This window comes from Heloderma suspectum, chromosome 1 (assembly GCF_057233095.1).
Source record: "Heloderma suspectum isolate Gila_16-S chromosome 1, 16-S_ref, whole genome shotgun sequence".
Classification (NCBI taxonomy): domain Eukaryota; kingdom Metazoa; phylum Chordata; class Lepidosauria; order Squamata; family Helodermatidae; genus Heloderma; species Heloderma suspectum.
In genome coordinates, this window is record NC_139458.1 from 9,843,219 (window position 1) to 9,863,422 (window position 20,204).

General features: G+C 46.3%; 1 protein-coding gene across 1 annotated transcript; it reads left to right on the top strand.

The window, feature by feature from the left end:
- Nucleotides 1-1,285: 1,285 nt before the first annotated feature.
- On the top strand, nt 1,286-19,880 carry CCDC198 (coiled-coil domain containing 198). Its single transcript, XM_084826495.1, has 6 exons — nt 1,286-1,511; nt 6,231-6,313; nt 14,518-14,604; nt 15,730-15,819; nt 16,431-16,593; nt 19,636-19,880. Exons 1-6 carry the CDS (start codon nt 1,286-1,288, stop codon nt 19,878-19,880), a joined length of 894 nt encoding a protein of 297 aa, XP_084682621.1.
- The last annotated feature ends 324 nt before the right edge of the window (nt 19,881-20,204 follow it).

The following is a 20,204-nucleotide window of genomic DNA, read 5'->3' on the forward strand; positions in this document are numbered from 1 at the left end:
TATTCGCCCTTTTCCAAATTTTGCCATGCAATTCACAAATTTTTCAATGTGCACTAAAATATTTATGTTAGGGAAACATCCACACAAAATGCATTATACTAAGGGAAGTTGCTTGCAAAAATGCATATATTCGGAAAAGTGCATTCAAAAGACCATAGAAAAATGCATATATTTGGAGAAATATACTAGAAAATATGTGGGTTTTCATGTAGACTTAAACAGAAAGGAGCTCTGCTCCATCGGTTGCTGCCTTCATCGATGTCAGGATTTGTTGCAACTCTTGGAACTCGGCTGAGATGTTATTTTACAGTGACGCGGAATGGACCCCTTTGGCAGTGCAAGCAAGAAATATCACCAATTGCCTCACAGACTCCACTTCTGCCAGGTGTCTCGATAGCATTTTGCTTGTTCACACCAGAGAGCCGGGCACTGCTATGGCATGAAAAGGTAGAAAAATCACCACAAACTATGTCTTGAAAAAGAGCAGGAGGAGAAGATAGTACACACCGGCATGTGACAACAGCAGTAATGACATCTGGATTATCTATACAAGGTGTATAAACGAAAGGTGGCAATTCAAGAGAAATGGGCTAGGGTGAAAGCAACCCCAGCATGAAGGTATTAATGGTTAACTCTGGCTTGGTGAAAAGGGAGAGGGGAATGTCCTCAATATCCTGTTATTTGATACTTAACCTTGATCTCCCAGGATGCTCTGGGCCAATTTAATGTTCAGCCCAAGCCAGATGCTCGTTCTTTCATGAGGAAGTTCCCAGACCAGGTCAATGTTTAACTGGACATACCACATGTGGAGATGGGAAGTATCTGAGGAGGTGTTACCATGGAAATGGGTGCCCATTTAGCTTTTGGTATGCATCTCTCTCTCTCTCTGTGTGTGTGTGTGTGTGTGTGTGTGTATTTGTGTGCTGAGGGAAAAATACCATTGAAGGACCTTGGCCACGTTCACCTCAAAAGACAATTGAACCAGTGGAACTGTACGAATATCAAAGCTAACGTCTACTCTTCTTGAGTGTCGCTCTTCCTGAGGAACATCTTGAAATTACCTGTGCATTTAAACCTCTCCTGAGCAGTTTCATGGCCCTTCAAAAGTGCCACCTATGTACCAACGGGTTCTGGGGTGGTAGGATTTGTCTTTGTTTTGCCATTCTGAGGACTACCTTTCCACATTTTTGAGTCTGAGGACTGAAGTCATATGGGATTTTTCTTTTTTTACTAGAAGGTTTCGCTGTTCTTTCTTTTGAAAGTGACTCACCCCAAACCCAGAAAGATGGGCTTGAATTCCTCCAAGGTTCGTAGGAAGGTGACCAAGGTAGCTCCAATGTCAAGCAAAGAGGAAAGGCTGGATCCGCCCAGCAGTGTGGCTGTGTACACCTTCCAGAGCTCCCTTCAAGAGATGAGTCCAAGCTCAGTTGCCTCCTGGATGGGGAGAACTCCGGCACTGGAAAGGCAACTTCCCCCACTGCGAGAAACATGGCAAGGAAGATATGCCCCAGGTAGCGTTGCATTTTCTTCTCCTTTCTTGTTGTAGGGTGTAATCAAGCCAAGTCTAAGCCTTGTTTTTAAAAAGCCCTATTGATTCCAAACCACACTTCAGACGAACGTCATACTTGAATGTATGGAATATGTCACTAGTCCCTGAATCGCTTCTCCTTGGAATCATCAATAGGACTTAAAAGTGCTTAACTCTGGTGGGATTGTACCTTTACTCTTTATGCTTCATCCATCCAAGCTGCAATATTAACTTTCAAACCAAAGCCAAAAGAAATGGGCATGCATAATAAACATTTTTTTTTTCAGAAAAAGGTATTAATTCAAACAATGTATGGAAATCCATTGCTATGTGCACATTATTGTTGTTGTTGTTGGTGCGATCATTATGCCATCAATGTTCATTGCACTTTTTCAGAGCCCAAGAGGGTAGATAACTGTCCCGAGGAGTTTACAAACCTATTAAGGATATCCCCACAGCCACACGCTTGTGATATTTCATTATCCTTTTTTTTGGTCTCGCAACTACTCTCTAAGCTAGCTGTCCCCAGCCTTGTGCCCTCTAGATTTGTTGGACTGCAACTCCCATAATTCCCATTGGCCATGCCAGCTGGGAATTATGGGAGCTGTAGTCCAATATACCAGTTTGGAGAAGGTTATAAGCTAAGCTTTTCTTTCACATACCTGCTCTCTCCCAACATTGTAGTCCAGTTTAACAACTTTTTTTTTTTTTTAGAATGGGACATAAATGCCAAATTTGTATATGGTTTCTCGTGTCCTACGCCAAATCCATTTGCTGCCGTTTGCCAGGAAAAGGGGGCATGGAAAATTTGACACACAATTGCGAAGTATTTATTTATTTATTAATTTAAGAAGCATCTCACCTGCTTTTTCCCATCAAGTGGACTCAAAGGGGCTCACAAAAGAACATTTTAAAAAGAAGTTAATCAACAATGTACCATAGCATTGTTTGGTGTGGTTTTTTTTTTTATAAACATATAAAATAAACATATAAAAACAACATACCCCTCAGTATAAGAGAACCATAAAATGGAATGCCATGTAAAAACATCTAAAACTAACATCATCCAGGTGAAGGCCTTTGTGAACAGCTGTGTTTTAGTCAGGCACCTAAAAGAAAATAACGCCGGGGCGTGATGTTGCTCCACTAAAGGAACATAGGAAGCTACTTTATCCTGAGGGGTCCATCTAGCCCAGTATTGTTGACCCTGACTGGCAGCAATGGCTCTCCAGGGTGTCAGGCGGGCGTTTTCCAGCCCTACCTGGAGATGCCGGGATCGAACCAGGGACCTTCCACATGCAAAGCAGGGGCTCTACCCACTGAACTACAGTCCCACCCAACTTTGAAGAGCATTCCACAGGGTAGATGGTTCCGGGATCAGCAAGTAGCCAGGCCTAGCTTCTTCTTAAAGAAATAAGGTGAAATTAGTAAGATGCATAGGCAGTTTTGCATCTGCCCTAAGGCCCTGAGAGCAGGCAACAATGCAGCTAGGGTGGCCCGGTGCCTTTCCGAGGACAGCCCTCTATCTGCAGAGCCCCTGGACAGCAGCCAGAACACGCAGGCATCCAGGTCACCTGGCCACAGCCTTCCACACTATGGTGAGATGTACTGTATTTCTATTGAAACAATCATAATTCTTTCTATATTTGCATTTATACATACCAATTAGCATACGGAAATTGCAGCCCCGCGCGTATCCTCCCTTGACTTCTTTTTGGGGGATGCATTTCCTCTTTTTTGGCGATTCATAAGTCGCCACCCTAAACACAGCCCTGGAGCAAGGTTAACAGGGCTTGAGATTTTACCTGAACGTTCAGGTTTTGAACCCCCTTTTCAGGGTTTTCAGGGAAAGGACTGCATTATCAGGGCAGCAGACAAGAATGGCAAGAAAGGGTTATTGCTTTTGGGTCTTGCTTGTGGGCTTCCAGTTGGCCACTGTGGGAAAGAGGACTAAATTGGATCTTTTGGTCTGATCCAGCGGACTTTTGGATCAGAATGCAGACTGATCCAGCAGACGTCTTACATTTCTTGAGCATTTTCAAGAGAGGCCTGCCTCTAAGAATGCATAACAAACAAACAAACAAACAAGCAGGCAAACCTTTTTTTAAAAAAAGAATTGTACCTGAATGTATCCCCCCCACCCCTGGCGGCCCAGATCATTTAGTAGTCAATTGCTATCTTCCCAACATGAAAGGAGATATACCCCACTTCGAGAGGAGTCGCATTTCACAAGTCAGAAGATTCTGCGGTGAATACAAATGAGTTCTGGGCATTTAGCAACAGATCCTGAGCATTTTATGGCAGCAACAGTGCTCACATAAACCCCTGGCCTTGGCAAAAAAGATTTTAAAAAGTGGATTCTATCGTGTATGACGAAAATGTTGTTCCCTGCAAGACACACTTTGTTCTTTTGCGCAGCCATTTTCACCCACTAATGATGCTGAAGTGGCAAATCTATAAATGTGCTGGATGGTGTCCATCCCAAGTGAGCAGGAGCGATGTCACAGCTCAGATATCTCAACGAGGGTACCTAGTGTGGCTAATACATTACGTAGGGTTGCCACTTTCCCCAGAAAACACTCCCCTCCCCAAGTTTCCATTTCTGGGTATTGCAAATATTTTTGCAAGCCAGGGGACACCCATCATGCAAAAATCATGCAGGGGGCATAAAGCGAACAAACAAAAACAATTTAAACCCACACAAAAGACTACCAAAATGGCCAATATTATAATTGGGGGGGAGGGGGCATTGTTACTGAGAAGCTCAGCCATGCTGGCTTCCAGTGCTGGCACTGTTTTTGGGCACCTCCCTAGCACCTTCTCTAAAGCATCTGTGTCAACTTTCCTCAACCTGGCAGCAGCCAACACAACCATGGACCATGTGGGCTGGGGATTACGGGAATTGTAGTCCAACACATCCGGCGGGCTCCCGGTTGAGGAAGCCTGGGATAATATATTATAGCAGGACAATTATGTTTCAGTCGTGCCTTAAATTGAACCAGCATCCTCTTTGAAGCAGGTAACCAGACCAGGCAGTGGCCAAGTTGATGTTTTTTCAGTTGCCTGAACACATAACGCCTGTGCAGTGGTTGCTTTCTGTCATCTCTCCTCATACGCAGATGGTCAAGTATGCAAAGAGGCAATAGTGCTGAAAGCGTTTTGAGTTGCATTTGTTCTATAGCTAGCAAATGGCCCCAGCTTTGCATAGGTGGGAATAGACCTGATGTTGATGGAGTGAAGGCCGCAAGAAAATTCACTCAGCTGTCGGAGTGGGACACACGGTCCCCCCCCTCCGTTGGAGTGGAGGCACATCTGTTGGCACCCCCAGGCACAGCCCCTGCCAGGGTGCACCTCTATAGCCCTCTGACAGAGGTCTTCCCATTCTGTTCTCCTGAGTCGTGTCACGGGAATGGGGGGGGGGGGTGGCGCGTTGGATCCAGCAGATCAGAGGCCTTCCCTGAGCTACTCCCGACATGCCCCTTTTTACCCCTTGCCACTGGCAGAGACGCGTTTCTCCCTCTGACATAATACTAGAACCCAGTGGGGTCATCCCAGAGAGCTTCAGCTATTGGGCAGTATAGAAATGAAATGAATGAATGAATAAATAATGGAAGATTCAGGACAGATAAAAGGAAGGACATCTTCACACAGTGTATAGTCAAACGATGGAATTTGCTACCACAGGATGTAGTGATGGCCACCAATTTGGGTGACTTTTAAAAGGGGGTTGGTCAATGGCTACTAGTCCTGTTGGCTATATGCTACCTCCAGGATCAGAGGCGCACCAGTTGCTGGGGAACATAGGCGGGTGGGTGCTGTTGCACTCATGCCCTGCTTGTGAGTTCCTGGTCGACCGCTGGTTGGCCACTGTGTGAACAGGATGCTGCACTAGATGGACCCTGGGTCTGATCCCGCAGGGCTCTTCTAATGTTCTTATGTCCACAGCAGTGGTCAGAGAGGGAGGTGGGCCGCATCCACCAGCCCCTTAGTGACCTCCCAAGGGAGCACAGGAGAGTTCCCTAAACAGTCTACGATTGATTTTGTCTCTTCAAAGGAAACTGTTACGGACACGTCATTCACGTGCCTGCTTCTGAAGCCTATACAGGGCAGGCTGCTGCGGAGAAAAGGAATAGTAGAGCCTTCCAGCAATGTGTCGCTCTATGGAGAGGAGGAGTCGAGCAACAATATTTGCTGTGGCAACAGGGCAGGAGTGCGGAACCTCTTTCAGCCTCAGGGCGGAATTCCATTCCAGGGAAGCTTGGGGGGCTGCATTCCAGTGGTGGGAGGGGCCAAAGGAAAAAGGGGCAGGGCCAAAAACCAACACTCCGGATGTATTTTAGTGTAATGTTCTTACTGCCAGTAACTGAGCCTTATAAGAGGCATTTCAACCTTTTAGAACGGGGCAACAACTGCAGAAAAGCCAGGAAACCACCAAATGATCGGTGGTCAGGGGGAAAGGGGTGGGGCCAGAGGTGTGGCTTTCTAGGGGCCCCAGGAGGGCCAGATTTGGCCCCTCAGATTGAGGTTCTACACCCCTATAATAGGGGGTGTTATTTATGTATCCAACGGAGTCCTTACGTTCACCAGTAAAATATCGTAGGGTACAGTGAGGGCTGGGTTTGCCCACCCCTCATTTTGGGAAAATTATACAAATGTCATGCACAATCCACTCCTGTTCAATGGATGCTTCCTTCCCTTCAAGGGCCCCGGCCTCTTCCATTAGACCTGACAGCAGAAGGGGGAGAAGCCAGCATCATCAAACAACATCCTCCACGAAGGCTTCAGGTAATGTGTATTTTGAAATCTCCTTGAACAGTGACTTTAGATTCCACCTTCACAGCCAAAGCCCATGTGGTTCTGTGGCTAACGGCCTGGTCTGGAGCCTTTGCCATGGGATGATGGGATCATGGTATGACCTGTGGCAGGCCATTCTCTTGTGCAGGCCTCCCCAACCTGCAGAGCTGGCCCAAGACATTTTGCCACTTCAGGTGAAGGACGAGATGGCACTCCCTATTTGTCCTACTGAAGCCAACTGGACTGGCAATTGAATCTTCCTTCAGCATTGGTGACTAGACAATATTCTTCACCTCACCTGAGGGCAGCAGGCGAGCTTAGGGGTGCAGGGCAGGCTTTCTGGAACACACAGCTTTGTCCTCCCACAGAGGGGAACAGCCAGGAGGCTGCCCCTGCTGCCCCCTCCATACCACCCACCATCTGATGCCTGAGGTGACTGCCTCATTCTCTCTAATGGTAGGGCTGGACTGTCCAACCTGTTGCCTTCCAGATGTGTTGGACTACAACTCCCATAATTGGGTCAGACCATTTGTCCATCTACCCAGTATTATTTACACCACCCTGCCCCAGGCCAGCACCCTTCGGAAGTGTTGCACTACAACCGCCATCATCCCCAGCCAGCACAACCATGGACTGAAAATGAGCTACTGGGCTGAGAAAGTGAGAAGGTGGAAAGAGAAGGGCAATAAGGCACAGGAAAAAGACTTAAGTAGGGAGGGAGAAAGAGAAGGGGGATCCTTACCCTTCATCTGCTGAAATGAACGGAGGAGGGAGGATACTTGGCCATGGGCTAAATCCAAAAAGGAGGGGGTCGGGCCTACCCAGACTCAGTGGAGGCTGGTGGCTCCCATGTCAGTGGGGTGGTTAATCTGCTGTGGGTTTCAGTCAGAACCAGTCAGAACTCTAAAGGAGCTGTCCAAGGTGCCTCGGTTCTGATTGAAACCCCGAGTGCATTCACTGCCCCATTCATATCGGAGCCACCAGCCTCCACTGCCCAGACTACAGTAACTAATTTGCACTAATTCACATTAGCGGTAATACACATTAACTAATGCACATTAGCACATTTGTGCAATTAGCACATTAGCACATTTGTGCATTAGCCTTTAGTGTCATTTTTTTGGTAGAAAGGCAGGATATAAGTCACATCAAATCAATCAATCAATCAATCAATATTGTGACTAGCACTATTGTAAAGTAGCACTATTATGAATTGGCACAAGTAGAATTAAATTCTGGTAAAACACACACCCTGATTTTGGCAATGAGTGGACAACGGAACGAAAGCCACCTGACAATCTGTGGAAACAGACGGAACAGATTTCACAAAATCCCTACATCCCTACAATGCTCTGCACTGACTCTCAGCACTTCACCCCAAAGGAAAACACACACACACAAAACCAAAAGGAGCTCTGCTGGGTCAGATCAAAGCTCCATCTTGTCCACCACCCTCTTTCTCACATTGGCCAAACAGATGCTTTTGGGAAGCCCACAAACAGGGCAGTGAGGCAATAGCTCACTTCTGTTGTTGCTTCTCATGTAGCTACCGTGACTTTTCGCCTTGAATTCATCTAAACCCCTTTCAAACCCATCTTATCTAGTGGCCATCACTAGATCTTGTGCCAGCAAATGCCATAAATTAATGGTGCAATCTGTCCTGGCCAAGCAGTCCCCCCCGCCTTCCCCTCCTCCTGGTTGGTTGGTGCCCCCCGCCGCTCCTCAGTACCGCTATGATCTCTGCAACCCTGCTCACTATCCAGTTAAGTATTTGGACTGGAGCTAATTGGATGACATTGTCAGTGCTGCAGCTTTGAATCCAATGGGATGCTGTCTTGAACACTGATCCCCCAAAGGCAGCAATGCTATTGGTTCCTTAAACCAGTGTCACTCACATTGTTGAGATTGAAATTCACAGGCTGCCGTCTTGGCAACGTCCCTTCAAGCTATATCATCGGCTGATATCCAGCCTGGTGGGAATCCGGCCCCCAGAGGCATCCATGTTACCATTCCTTGACTTGACAAGGCTCCTTTGAAGGGCAGTCTCCCTTCTTTGCTCCTCGTCCCTCACTGCCTTTTCTTTTAGGCAGTGTGCTGTTCATCTGCTTTCATGTGAGATCCTGCCAGATGCTTTGGGCTGAGTTGTTCATTCCTTTTGCTTGGCCTTGTTCTTCAGCTTTTAAAAGTCTTGGAGATGGCAAGATTGAAGGAACACCTCAAGAGGTGATCCCTGGAGGACCTCCAGCTCAGAATCCCAGGCAAAATGCCCACAGCTGTGAATGGGAGCGCCTGAACAACCAGACCTAAGACGGTCCAGGGTCCATGCAGTGCAGTCAATTGTTGGTATGGGAGAGAGTGGCTGAGAGCCCTACACCAGAGCCTGGATGGAGCAGGCAGGAGGAAGACCTCTCTTGACCAGTGCAAGGGCAGAAAGCCAAACACCTAGGAGTCTGTATTTGCTTTGTTCTTAGTCTTTTCTTGCCCCAGTTCCAACCATCACGAGGGTAGTTTGTTGTTCATTTCTGCAGGCTAAGTTTCTATTTCCTGAGTTGAAACTTTCCCCTCTCTTCCTCTGACCTTCTGTTAAACTTTATAATCACCTGTGTTTCTTCACTTTTAGTTCCCCCACTCCACCCCATGTCTGTAATTTTTATAGCCAGGTCTCAATCCAGAGATCCTGCTGGTCTCTTTAACACCATCTCTGCCATGAAGGATAATACAGCTGAACTCTGGATTCTCTTCCAACAGCTCCTTTGCCTCTTCCTGTTCCCTCTCATTTTGTCCCATGGCAGGTTGAGTAGGGTGGCCACTTGCACATCACCGAAAAGAGGAAATGCATCACCAAAAAACAAACAAACTCCCAAACAGGGGACACAGATATGCATCATAACAGTTCCACATGCTATATGTAGAGATGCAAATCTGGAGACAATTACTATAATTTGAATAGAAATAGAATACATCTCACCATAGTGGGGATGACTGTGACCAGGTGAGCACCTGTGTGTCTGATCAGTCTGCTCTCTGTGTGCTACTAACTGTGGGTGGGCAACTGCTCTCCTGTCTTAAGGCTGGGGAATGCTGGAAGTTGTAGGGCTTTTTCTGTCTAAACATGCAAAGGATTGCACCCTTAGCATTCTTTATCTTAAACTCAGCCATAGAGTTAACCTAGCCACAGTAGTACATGCTCTGGTAACTTCCCGATTAGACTACTGCAATGCACTTTACGTGGGGCTGCCCTTGAAGATGACTCGGAAGCTGCAGCTAGTGCAAAATGCAGCAGCTAGACTGCTGACCGGAACACCCCATAAAAACCATATAACACCAGTTTTAAAGGAATTGCACTGGCTGCCAATACGCTTCCGGTCGGAATTCAAGGTTTTGGTAATGATATTGAAAGCCCTAAGCGGCTTGGGGCCTCGATATTTGAGGGAGCGCCTCTCCCTATATATGCCTGCCTGAGGACTGAGATCTGTTGGAGGGGCCCTCCTCTACGTCCCACCAGTATGGTGGGATGTGGGAGAGGGCCTTCTCTGCTGTGGCACCCCGGTTGTGGAATGCCCTCCCCTTGGTAGCCCGATTGGCGCAGACATTGGTCTCGTTCGGCACAAGTAAAAACGTGGCTTTTTACCAAAGCCTTTGAGGGCTAAATGCATTCCCTAGCACATTGTTTTAACTGTTTTAGATTTTAACTTGTTTTAGCTGGTTTAAAAGTTTAATATGTTTTTAGGTGTTTAAATTATTTATTGTTTTATACTGTTTACACTGATTTTATCTGTATGCTGCCCTGACATCTTAATGATATAGAACATTTAGAAATGTTTTAAATAAACAAATAAAGAAATAATAAATAGACTGGACAGCCCGTCAGACTGATCTTGAAATAATAGACCATCATCTCTTAAGTAAGACACATGGCCATCTTAACATGGAGTGTGGGTGGGCAAAATGACCAGTGAAGGATTGGGTAGCAGACATTGAAGAGGACCATTTTCTGCACAGCTCTACAGTTTCTTCCAATAAGCAAAGTAGTTGGGTGCAGTCAAGAGGAGTCAAGCCTGGGTGAATCTGTCAAGCTTGATCATGTCCAGAATCGGTTTTCCACCACTTGGCTTGTTCCATCCAAGTCCTATGGAAGCCTTCCCCACCCCCCCTCCCATGCATGTGTTTTTGTGTGCATTTTGCAACTATATGTATTTTTGCACATATGCACCATTGACTAAAGTGTGTTTTGGCACAATTTAGAAATCTACATGTTTTCCTTGCACATTTTTTCACACGCGCACTTGTTCTTGAATGCATTTTGTTTTGCGACACATTGCAAACTTGGAAATGTATAGATTTCCAATCACAAATAGCATTTGGGTCTGTGGTTGGTTCTGGGAGGTATGAGTTGGATAATATCACATTAAAATGTGAACCCAATGAATTTCTCACCTAGTCCTAGTCAAGAGGATGCTTTAATAAATGAAATTATGGGGCATTTATGGCAGTTTGGGATGTTTCTAGAAGCACCAAGCAGGTTCACAAGTGCCACTTGAAGCTCTTCTCCTTTTGTTTTTCCTTCGGACACTGCAATGGAGACTTGTATGGTGTGTGTGTGCATGCATGCATGCGTGCATAGATGCATGTGCAATCTGCATGAACATTTGAAGGCTGGGCAACTGCCCCGCATGGACCTCCCTCGAGACATTTCAGTGGAAACCCAAACATACGAAACTCAAGGCCCTTGAGCACGTACTTATCTGCAGTTCTGCTAGTAATCTCTGAAGTCATCCACTCATGATCCACATACCACGGGAGCCTGAATAATTATTGCTGATTCTGTCAGCCTTTCTAGAGCCCATTTCCCACATTACAAAGCCACAAACAAACCCAGGTTGGTCACCAAAGAGGTTCAGCCAATCCTGCCTCTCTGATGATGTATGCATGATACATGAGTTTCTAAACTCCTGTTTGTCTCATTCAAACTTTACATTTTTAGGGATACACCTAAAAGATGTAATGGGTGAACAGCACTCCAGCTGAAGTCAGCATCTGGAAGATTGTTTTTTAATTCATTGGTAGCATCTGAAAATGGTTAGAAGAACAATTAGCTTTGTAGTGTTACTTGCTGCCACCTAGTGACCACCCTTACATTCATATCCTTTGATTAAAACTGCTAAATGGAATAAGCATGGATGCAGCAGATCAAAGTCTTAATGGCATTTTCACAGGTGGTACTAAGACTGAAACCCTCTGCACGCTTACCTGGGAATAGACTCCAATTAATACAGTGGGACTTACTTCTGAGTAAACATGCACACGATTATGCTGTAAGAATAGGTTTTTGTTTGCACAGGCTATGTCATCTCTACACCTTACTAATGCAGGCTAGAATGTGGAACAGAGATCTAACCCAATGTAGCTATTCTCCTGTATAATCCTGTGAAGGAACAGAACTGTGCTCCATTTTTGGAATATAGTTTGGTTGTAGGATATTATAGGGTTAAATCTTCGTGTGTATGTATTGGTCAGTTTCCTCCAAAAGGTTTAGAGGCCAAAAGTTTAACTGGAATGCAGAGGTCAGGAAGTGGTGCTCAGAAGATCAAGAGATGATGAAGTTCAACAGAAGGTCAGAGGAAGAAAGAGAAAAGGATTCACCTCAAGAAAGAGAAGTGTGGCTTGCAAATGAACAAGAAACTGTCTTGATTGCTTGGAGCTGGGGAGAGGAAAAAACTAATTTTAACAGTAAATAAAAAGTCAGAGCTGCTGGAACTAGAGAACTGGTTGAGAGCTGGATCCGTGACAGTACAATATTGCTTAGATAAGATATCTGGATAAAATAGGGACACAGTCTAGTAAGAATGTTAGCTGGATGTATTTGCCCCTGTTGTTTTATTATCCTGCTGTTCATACGGTGTGTGTGAACAGCAGCACTGCAATGTTTTGTTGCAGGTCCCATTTGTTCATGGCTATTAGGCATGATATCAACATAGAACCTCCATGGTCAGTGGCAGTGTACCTTAGAACAGCCTTCCCCAACCTGGCGCCCTCCAGGTGTGTTGGACAACAGTTCCCATGATGGCTGGCTGGGGGATTATGGGAGTTGTAGTCCAATATATCTGGAAGGTACCAGGTTGGGGAAGGCTACTTTAGAATAGCTACAGCTGGGGGCAAATGGGAGCATCTGGCTAGGCAATCATCTGCTGCAAGTGGTGTGCTGGACTCAAAGGCCTTTGGTCTGATTCGGTAAGGCTCTTAACATCCTCACGTTGTGATAATCATAAATGCTGTAGGAGGAGAAAACGTAAGAAGAGCCCTGCTGGATCAGAGCAAAGGCCTGTCTGGTCTGGCATCCTATTTTCCACAGGGGTAACTAGGTGCCCTAATGGGAAGCCCACAAGCAGGACACGAGTGCAATAGCATCCTCCAGTCTGTGCTCCCCAGCAACTGGTACTGAGACCCACACTGCCTCTGATACTGGAAATAAGATATATAGCCATCATAACTAGCCACCATCGAGAGGCTTATCCTCCATATATTATCAAGAAAAGAATGCCATATTTGACTGATCATGTTGGAAACCATTTGAATTAGAAGAAGGATTTATTTATTTTTTGCAGGCAAATGCAAGCCAGGATAATTTGCTAGGGAGCCCCCCCCTGCCCCAATAATATAGCTCAGCTTTCAGGATTGGGGAGGGACCACAGCTCAGTGGAAGAGCACGTACTTTGCAGGCAGAAGATCCAAGGTTCAACCCCAGGTATTTCAGATTAAAAGGATCAGGTAGCAGGCGATGGGAGACATCGCTGCCTGGACAGCGGCTGCCTGTCAGAGTTAACAATACTGGAGTTGATGGACAGAGAGTCTGACCTCGTATAAGGCAGCTTCCAATGTTCTGTTATACCATGTCACCATGGGTGAGTCTAATGAGGGCTATTATCAGTTGTTGTCAGTTGTTGTTGTTGTTATTATTGTCATTAATAATTTATTATTATTAGGGAAAGTGCTGTAGCTCAGTGGTAGAGCCCCTGCTTTACTTGCAGAAGGTCTCAGGTTCAGTCCCCGGCATCTCCAGGTAGGGCTGGGAAAGATTCCTGCCTGAAACCCTGGAGAGCCGCTGCTGCCAGTCAGTGTCTCAAATACTGGGCTAGATGGGCCAAGGGAGGGGCGGTCTGACTCAGTCTAAGGCAGCTTCCAATGTTTCTATTATTATTATTTTCCAGCTTTGGTAACTGTGCTGTGTAACCTGTGCATTTCATTATCTGGTCTTATTCCTATTACAATGTGGTTTATTTTTCTGTTTCTAGGGGTGGGGTGGGGTGGGGGGTTAATAGGAGTGGGGGGTGTTTGTGTTTTTGGTATTTGAAGTACAGCGGCCACCGTACTTCAAACGAAAGGGGGGGGTACGGCAGCTTGCCGGCCAGGCAGGACAACACCTGGACTGTCGCACTGCCCACAGATGGAGGCCAGGACCCAGAGGGACAGGCTTTATACTAGCGATGGGGAAGGTGTGGCCCTCCAGGTGGTGTTGGACTGCAACTCCCATCCGCCCTCACCTGCATAGCCCATCGTGAAGGAGGATGGCAGTTGCAATCCAACAACATGTTTCCCCTTCCTGCCCTCTGCAGGCCTCCTCCAAGTCTCACTTGCCCAGGTCTCATGAGAAGGAGGTTGCAAATTCTTGTGTGACTATCAAAGTCTCGTGGGATGTCACAAAGTCTTGCATGTGGCTTCTGTGTGCTGCCCTGTGGTAAGCAGTGGCTGCTGGCAGTAGCAGGGTGGGCTCTGCCTCAGACAGTGACAGGGCTCAGGCCAGCTCTGTGTGGAATCCAAAGTGGTGTTAAACCGGGGTGAAACCCTCTTTAAGCCTGAGGGCTGAATTCCATTTTGGAGATGCTTTCGGGGGCTGCATTCCAGCAATGGTGAGCCTGAAGGCAAAAGGGGGTGGGGAGAACCAAAAATACCAGCCTATTGTAGCTTAACGCTCTTACTGCCATGAAGCCTTAGGAAAGGCATTTCAACCCTTTAAAACGGGGAAAAAACTAGCACAAAAGCCAAATCACCGAACAAAAAGTGGCTGGGGGAAAGGAGGTGGGGCCAGGGGGAAAGGGGGTGGGGCCATCTGGGAAACCTCAAGGGCCAGATTTGGCCCCCAAGTCTGAGGTTCTGCACCCCCGTGTTAAACGATGCAACTTTTCTTGGCTTTGCAGAAGCTGGAGCCTTTCATTCTTGCAAAGGACATCCCTCCAGACAAGTACTTGGGTCTGCAAGGTGGGGAAGCAGCATGCAAAGCAAAGGTAGGTGGTTCACCGATAATAAGAGGGGGAAAAGTCTATGGAATAAATACAGGAGAATCTTAGGAACAAACCACACACTACATTAAGCACATTTAAAACAGAACAAAACAGCTTAACATGGACCACTTCATTGCCCCCACCCACCCCAAAAGCAGCCATCTGGCTCCTGATCCAGACTGAGATTGTGGCATGTAAGGAAGAGGGGGCAAAATGTTTCCCACTTATGTATTTTCCTGTCAGAACCCCACCCTCACTCCCGCCACCCTGGAGCTGCGATGTGCACCTCTCAAAAGGTGCTATTTCACCTTCAGGAGCAAATAGCAGGGTGTCTCTGTCTGTGTGTTACTGGGAAAAAAAGGGTGCGGGGAGGAAAGAGTTAACCTCTTCCCTCACATGATGGTTCCAATCCAGATCAGGGGTGGGGGCGCATGACTGCATGTTTTGAAAAAAATTAAGTGGCCCCAAAATAACTCAAAAGGCCCAATACATAAAAGTTTTAAAGTGGAACTCTATCAATTCACAGGGACACTTCCCATGTTCTGCAGTGGTGAATGCTGGTTTCTGAGACCTCAGTTTGACCTAACACAGGGATGCACAACCTTTTTGGCTCCAAAAGCCACATTGGGTAGTGTCAAGGGGCCACACGTGTGTGTGCACATTTACACGCTCATGCTTGCGTGCACACACACATACACATAAACAGAAGCCTCGGAGATGAGGAAGGGGTTAACTTGCTAACGCTAGCAAGGGAAACGCCCTGCAGTGCTGCTGTGATTTGTCTGCAGCGGGTCAACAAATGCAGGGGGTCTGGCAGGCCACCAGAAACGACTTGGTAGGCTGCACACGGCCTGGGGATGCACACACTTTTTGTACCCCAGACCAAAAAATTCTTCTGTTCCTAGTTTGTCAATTCCTGAGTAGATCTAGGTTTCTGACACCCACCAGCTAAAAATCTGTGGTTTTAGCCAAAGAGTAGAACACCAGCAAAAAGCCTGTTTCCTGTGTCAACTACAAACATCCGTTTACAGCTTGACCAAAGCTGTGATGGATAGGATGGGAGATGGAATCATGAGTTTGTTTTATGAAATGTGTGCATACCTTTTATCCCTCTGCTTTCCCTGGAAGGAGCTAGAGAAAGGAGGGGAAGCTCTTATACACCCTGCTGGAAGACGGCAATATTTGCTCAAGATGAAGATGCTGGAAATAAGGAAAGAGGTAACGGTGAAGTAGTTTAAAGAGAGATGCATTTGGAGGATTTAAGAATGAGAAATGTGGACAATCAAGTAAAATGATGGGACTTCTATTTTGTGGATTATGTAAGACATGGGGTGGGTATGGCAGGGGTTTATAACATGATGGATGGATGGATGGATAGATTCACTGCCATTACCTGCAATGTCTAGTTGATTAATCAGTCCAATTAATTGCAGAGCTGCAACCTAATTAAATACATTTTAGCTGATCGATCACATGAGTTTTAGTCAATTGTTCTATTAAATGTGCATGTTGGTTTAAAATAATATTTCTCCATTTCTTTTTAAGAATAGGAAGCTGACCGCAATTTAAACACTGCATCAATGTGTTATGTTTCCTCTTTTGGAGTGTATCTATACTGTGAAGTGGTGTCGATTTTTATATCTATTTGACTGTGGTTTCCCTCAAACAATCCTGTGAATTGCAGTTTGCTGAGAGTGCCGAGGATGCTGTTAGCAACCCCCTCACTGAACTGTCACTCCCAGGCTCCCTTGGAGGGAAGGAACGACTGTTAACCCAGTTATAAGTCTCTTGTGTATAGACACCCCATGATGAATCATTTATAAACCCAGACAGAACTCAAGAGACGTCTGCACCAGGAAGCAAGACTGAATCAGCCAAAAACAAGGGACCTCAACATGCAGGGAACTCTTGGGAACATGCGACAAAATAACAGCAGTGATGATGAAGATCTGTTTGTCATTGAGCATGACCAAACATTTAATGAAAACCATGGTAAGCGACATCAAGGAATTTGCAGGTTTTCCAGTTTAAGTTCCATTTGGTGGCTTGTTGTTGTTGTTCAGTCGTGTCCGACTCTTCGTGACCCCCTGGACCATAGCACGCCAGGCCTTCCTGTCCTGCGCTCTCTCCCGGAGCGTGCTCAAGTCCATATTCATTGCATCAGTGATGCTATCTAGCCATCTCATCCTCTGCCGTCCCCTTCTCCTTTTGCCTTCAGTCATCAGGGTCTTTTCCAGAGAGTTTTCTCTTCGCATTAGGTGGCCAAAATATTTGAGCTTCAGCTTCAGGATCTGTCCTTCCAATGAGCACTCAGGGTTGATTTCCTTTAGGATTGACTGATTTGACCTCCTTGCAGTCCAGGGGACTCGTAAGAGTCTTCTCCAGCACCGCAGTTCGAAAGCATCGATTCTTCGGCGCTCAGCCTTCCTTATAGTCCAGCTCTCACAGCCATACGTTACTACTGGGAAAACCATAGCTTTGATTAGATGGACCTTTGTCAGCAAGGTGATGTCTCTGCTTCTTACTGTGCTGTCTAGGTTGGCCATAGCTTTCCTCCCAAGGAGCAAGCGTCTTTTAATTTCATGGCTACAGTCACCGTCTGCAGTGATCTTGGAGCCCAAGAAAATAAAATCTGTCACTGCTTCCATTTCTTCCCCTTCTATATGCCAGGAAGTGATGGGGCTGCACGACTGTTATTGCCATGTGATTAAGATTCCAGCTCACCCTTTACTCTCTGCATCAGCGCCATCCTTGGATTTAAGGCTCTCCAGTTCTTTGCCGTGAGCACATCTGTCCTCTGAGCGCTCTGCGTCCTCTTCGAGGTCTCTCAGTGGTGCCCCTCTATCTGCTGTCAGTCCCCTGTTGTTCTCTCCCTACTTCATCTCCGAGGGCTAGGCCACCCATATTTCAGACACCACTCAGTCTTGCCATGTGAACAGGGGTGGCCTGATTCATTTTGTTGACCCACGGTGCTGCACCAAATGATCCAGCAGGATTCTAGGACTAGGGAGGCAGGCGAGTTCACCTCCAAGCAGCTTTTGGGCGGCAAACCCAGTCTCCAGTTGGGGATGAAATGATTTCCTGATCCAGAATGGAACCAAACAGGCCTGGATGGCATCACTCCTAGAGCTTTGCCTTGGGCTTTGCCTTACATTCCTATGGGCCTCTAGTATGGTGGAGAAGCAGTGATGTCACAGAGTTGTCACACAATCCTTACCATTCCAGAGGCCTTCTCTGCAATTTATTTATTTAATAAATTTATGTATGTATGTATGTACTTTTAAACTGCTCAACAAACCAAGTTCTGTTGGTGCTGTACAATACATTAAAACCATGCATTACAAATATTAAAACAAAATAAGATAAAAACAGCACAGGATAAAACAAAGATAAAAACAGCAGCAAAGAATAAAATCATTACAACATCAAAAAAACACCGCACATTAAAACCAACAGCAGAATAGAGTACTAAAAGCATTAGGTGCAGCTCTTAAAACGCTTGGGAGAATAAAAAGGTTTTCACCATAAAGTAGGCACCAGGCGAGCCTCTCTGGGGACAGCGTTCCATAGACTGGGTGCCACCACTAAAAGGCCCTCTCTCTGTTGTAGCCAACCACCTCATTTGGTGGGGGCACCTGGAGGAGGGCTTCAGACAATGATCTGAATGTCCAGGTAGATAAATATGGGAGGAGATGTTCCTTCAGGTAACCTGGCCCTAAGCTGTTTAAGGGCTTTTAAATGTTAAAACCAGCACTTCGAAACCACCTAGCAGCCAGTGCAGATGAAGAAGTACTGGCATAATATGATCATATTCTAGAAATGGATTGGCAGAGCAGAATGAATTGGTGGCTCCCTCCACCAAAACTTTGGAATAGGATACCCTAGTCTAGCATTATGCCAAGATGAAGTTATAGCTAGATGCTCCACAAACACTTAGAAGTCTGGAGCCATCCACAGGGACACACTTCGAATTTATCACCTGGTTGTGGGAAAGCTTCTCAGATTAGGTCCTCTTCTCCCGGGGTGGGAAGTCTCCACCTCTCAGGACCTGATTGGTCTGCTGAAGCCCACAAGATGGAGAAGAAGCAACAAAAAATATTGTGGGTCCTTAAAGACTAGCAAATGTGTCAGTTAAGGTGCCACAAGACTCATTTGTTTTTGCTGCAACAGACTAATAACACTATCCATCAGAAGCTGAAAAGGGTTGTCTTTTTTTGCTCCTGGAGAATGCCAGCTGTTTTGGAAGGCAGAACCACTATCCTCATGTGTATTACATGAATAAAAGTCTCTCTCTCACACACACCTCTGCACTTGAAGAGGACTTGAAGAGGACTTCTTCAAGTCCTTGAAAGGCTGTCACAGAGAGGAAGGCCAGAATGTCTTCTCGATCATCCCAGAGTGCAGGACACGGAATAATGGGCTCCAGTTACAGGAAGCCAGATTCCAGGTGAACATCAGGAAAAACCTCCCGACTGTTAGAGCGATATGACGATGGAACCAATTACCTAGGGAGGTGGTGGGCTCTCCCACACTGGAGGCGTTCAACATGAGGCTGGACAGCCATCTGTCAGGGATGCTCTGACTTGGATTCCTGCATTGAGCAGGGGGTGGACTTGATGGTCTTATAGGCCCCTTCCAACCCTACTATTCTATGATTCTAGGACAAGCTCCAGCCCTGACACCTGCAGATACATGGTCTGTTAAGGAAAAATGTCCAGTCATTGAACACCATCAAGTTATTTTGCCCAATCCCTGACTCCCATTGGGTGACACTCTAGGACAGGCTTCGTCAACCTGGTGCCCTCCAGATGTGTCAGACTAGAACCCCCATTATGACCAGGTGGGGATGATGGGACTTCTAGTCCAGCACATCTGGAGGGCACCAGGTTAGGAAGGGCTGCTTTAGGCAAAACTACAGTGACTGATTGACCAAGCCAAGGTAGCTGATACAACTCATCCCAATGTTGTTATTAAGCTTCCTGTGACTTGCTGGCTATACAATGCAACAGAATTTTCTTTCACTTCTTTCATTAGACGATCTGTGGAGCAGAGGACTTTTTAAAGAGTATGGACCACCTGAATCCCATCTGGGCCAAAGGGGTAAAGTGGAGACGTGGCTGCTGAAGCAGCAGGCAAGAAGAGAATCCTCTTCGGATGTGTCAAGCACCGACTCTGACAACTGGGACGACTTTGGGAAGCCTCGCCCGAGGCCAGCCTTAGTGAGAACCAAGACGGAGAGGAGAGCCCTTTTTGACGAGTTTTTCGATCAAGAGTTCTGAGCTAAAGGTGTTGTGCAAAAGGCCAAGGTTCAAACAAAATTTGCATGACTTTTATATGGGAATTATAGTCCCAACACATCTGGAAGGCATGAGGTTGGGGAAGGCTGTTGGATTTGATAACTATGGTGTGTTGTCCCCCCCCAACTGGGACTCCTGAAGTTTGACACCCCTGCTGCAGATTTAAGCAGGTATAATAGTCTCTCCTTTTCTCAGGTAACCCTGGGAAATGTAGTTCAGTAGGGAAGCTAGTAGGGACCTTTCAGAAGTCTCAGCTCCCCCAAAGTACAGTTCCCAATATTCTTTGTAGGGAACCCGTAACAGCTA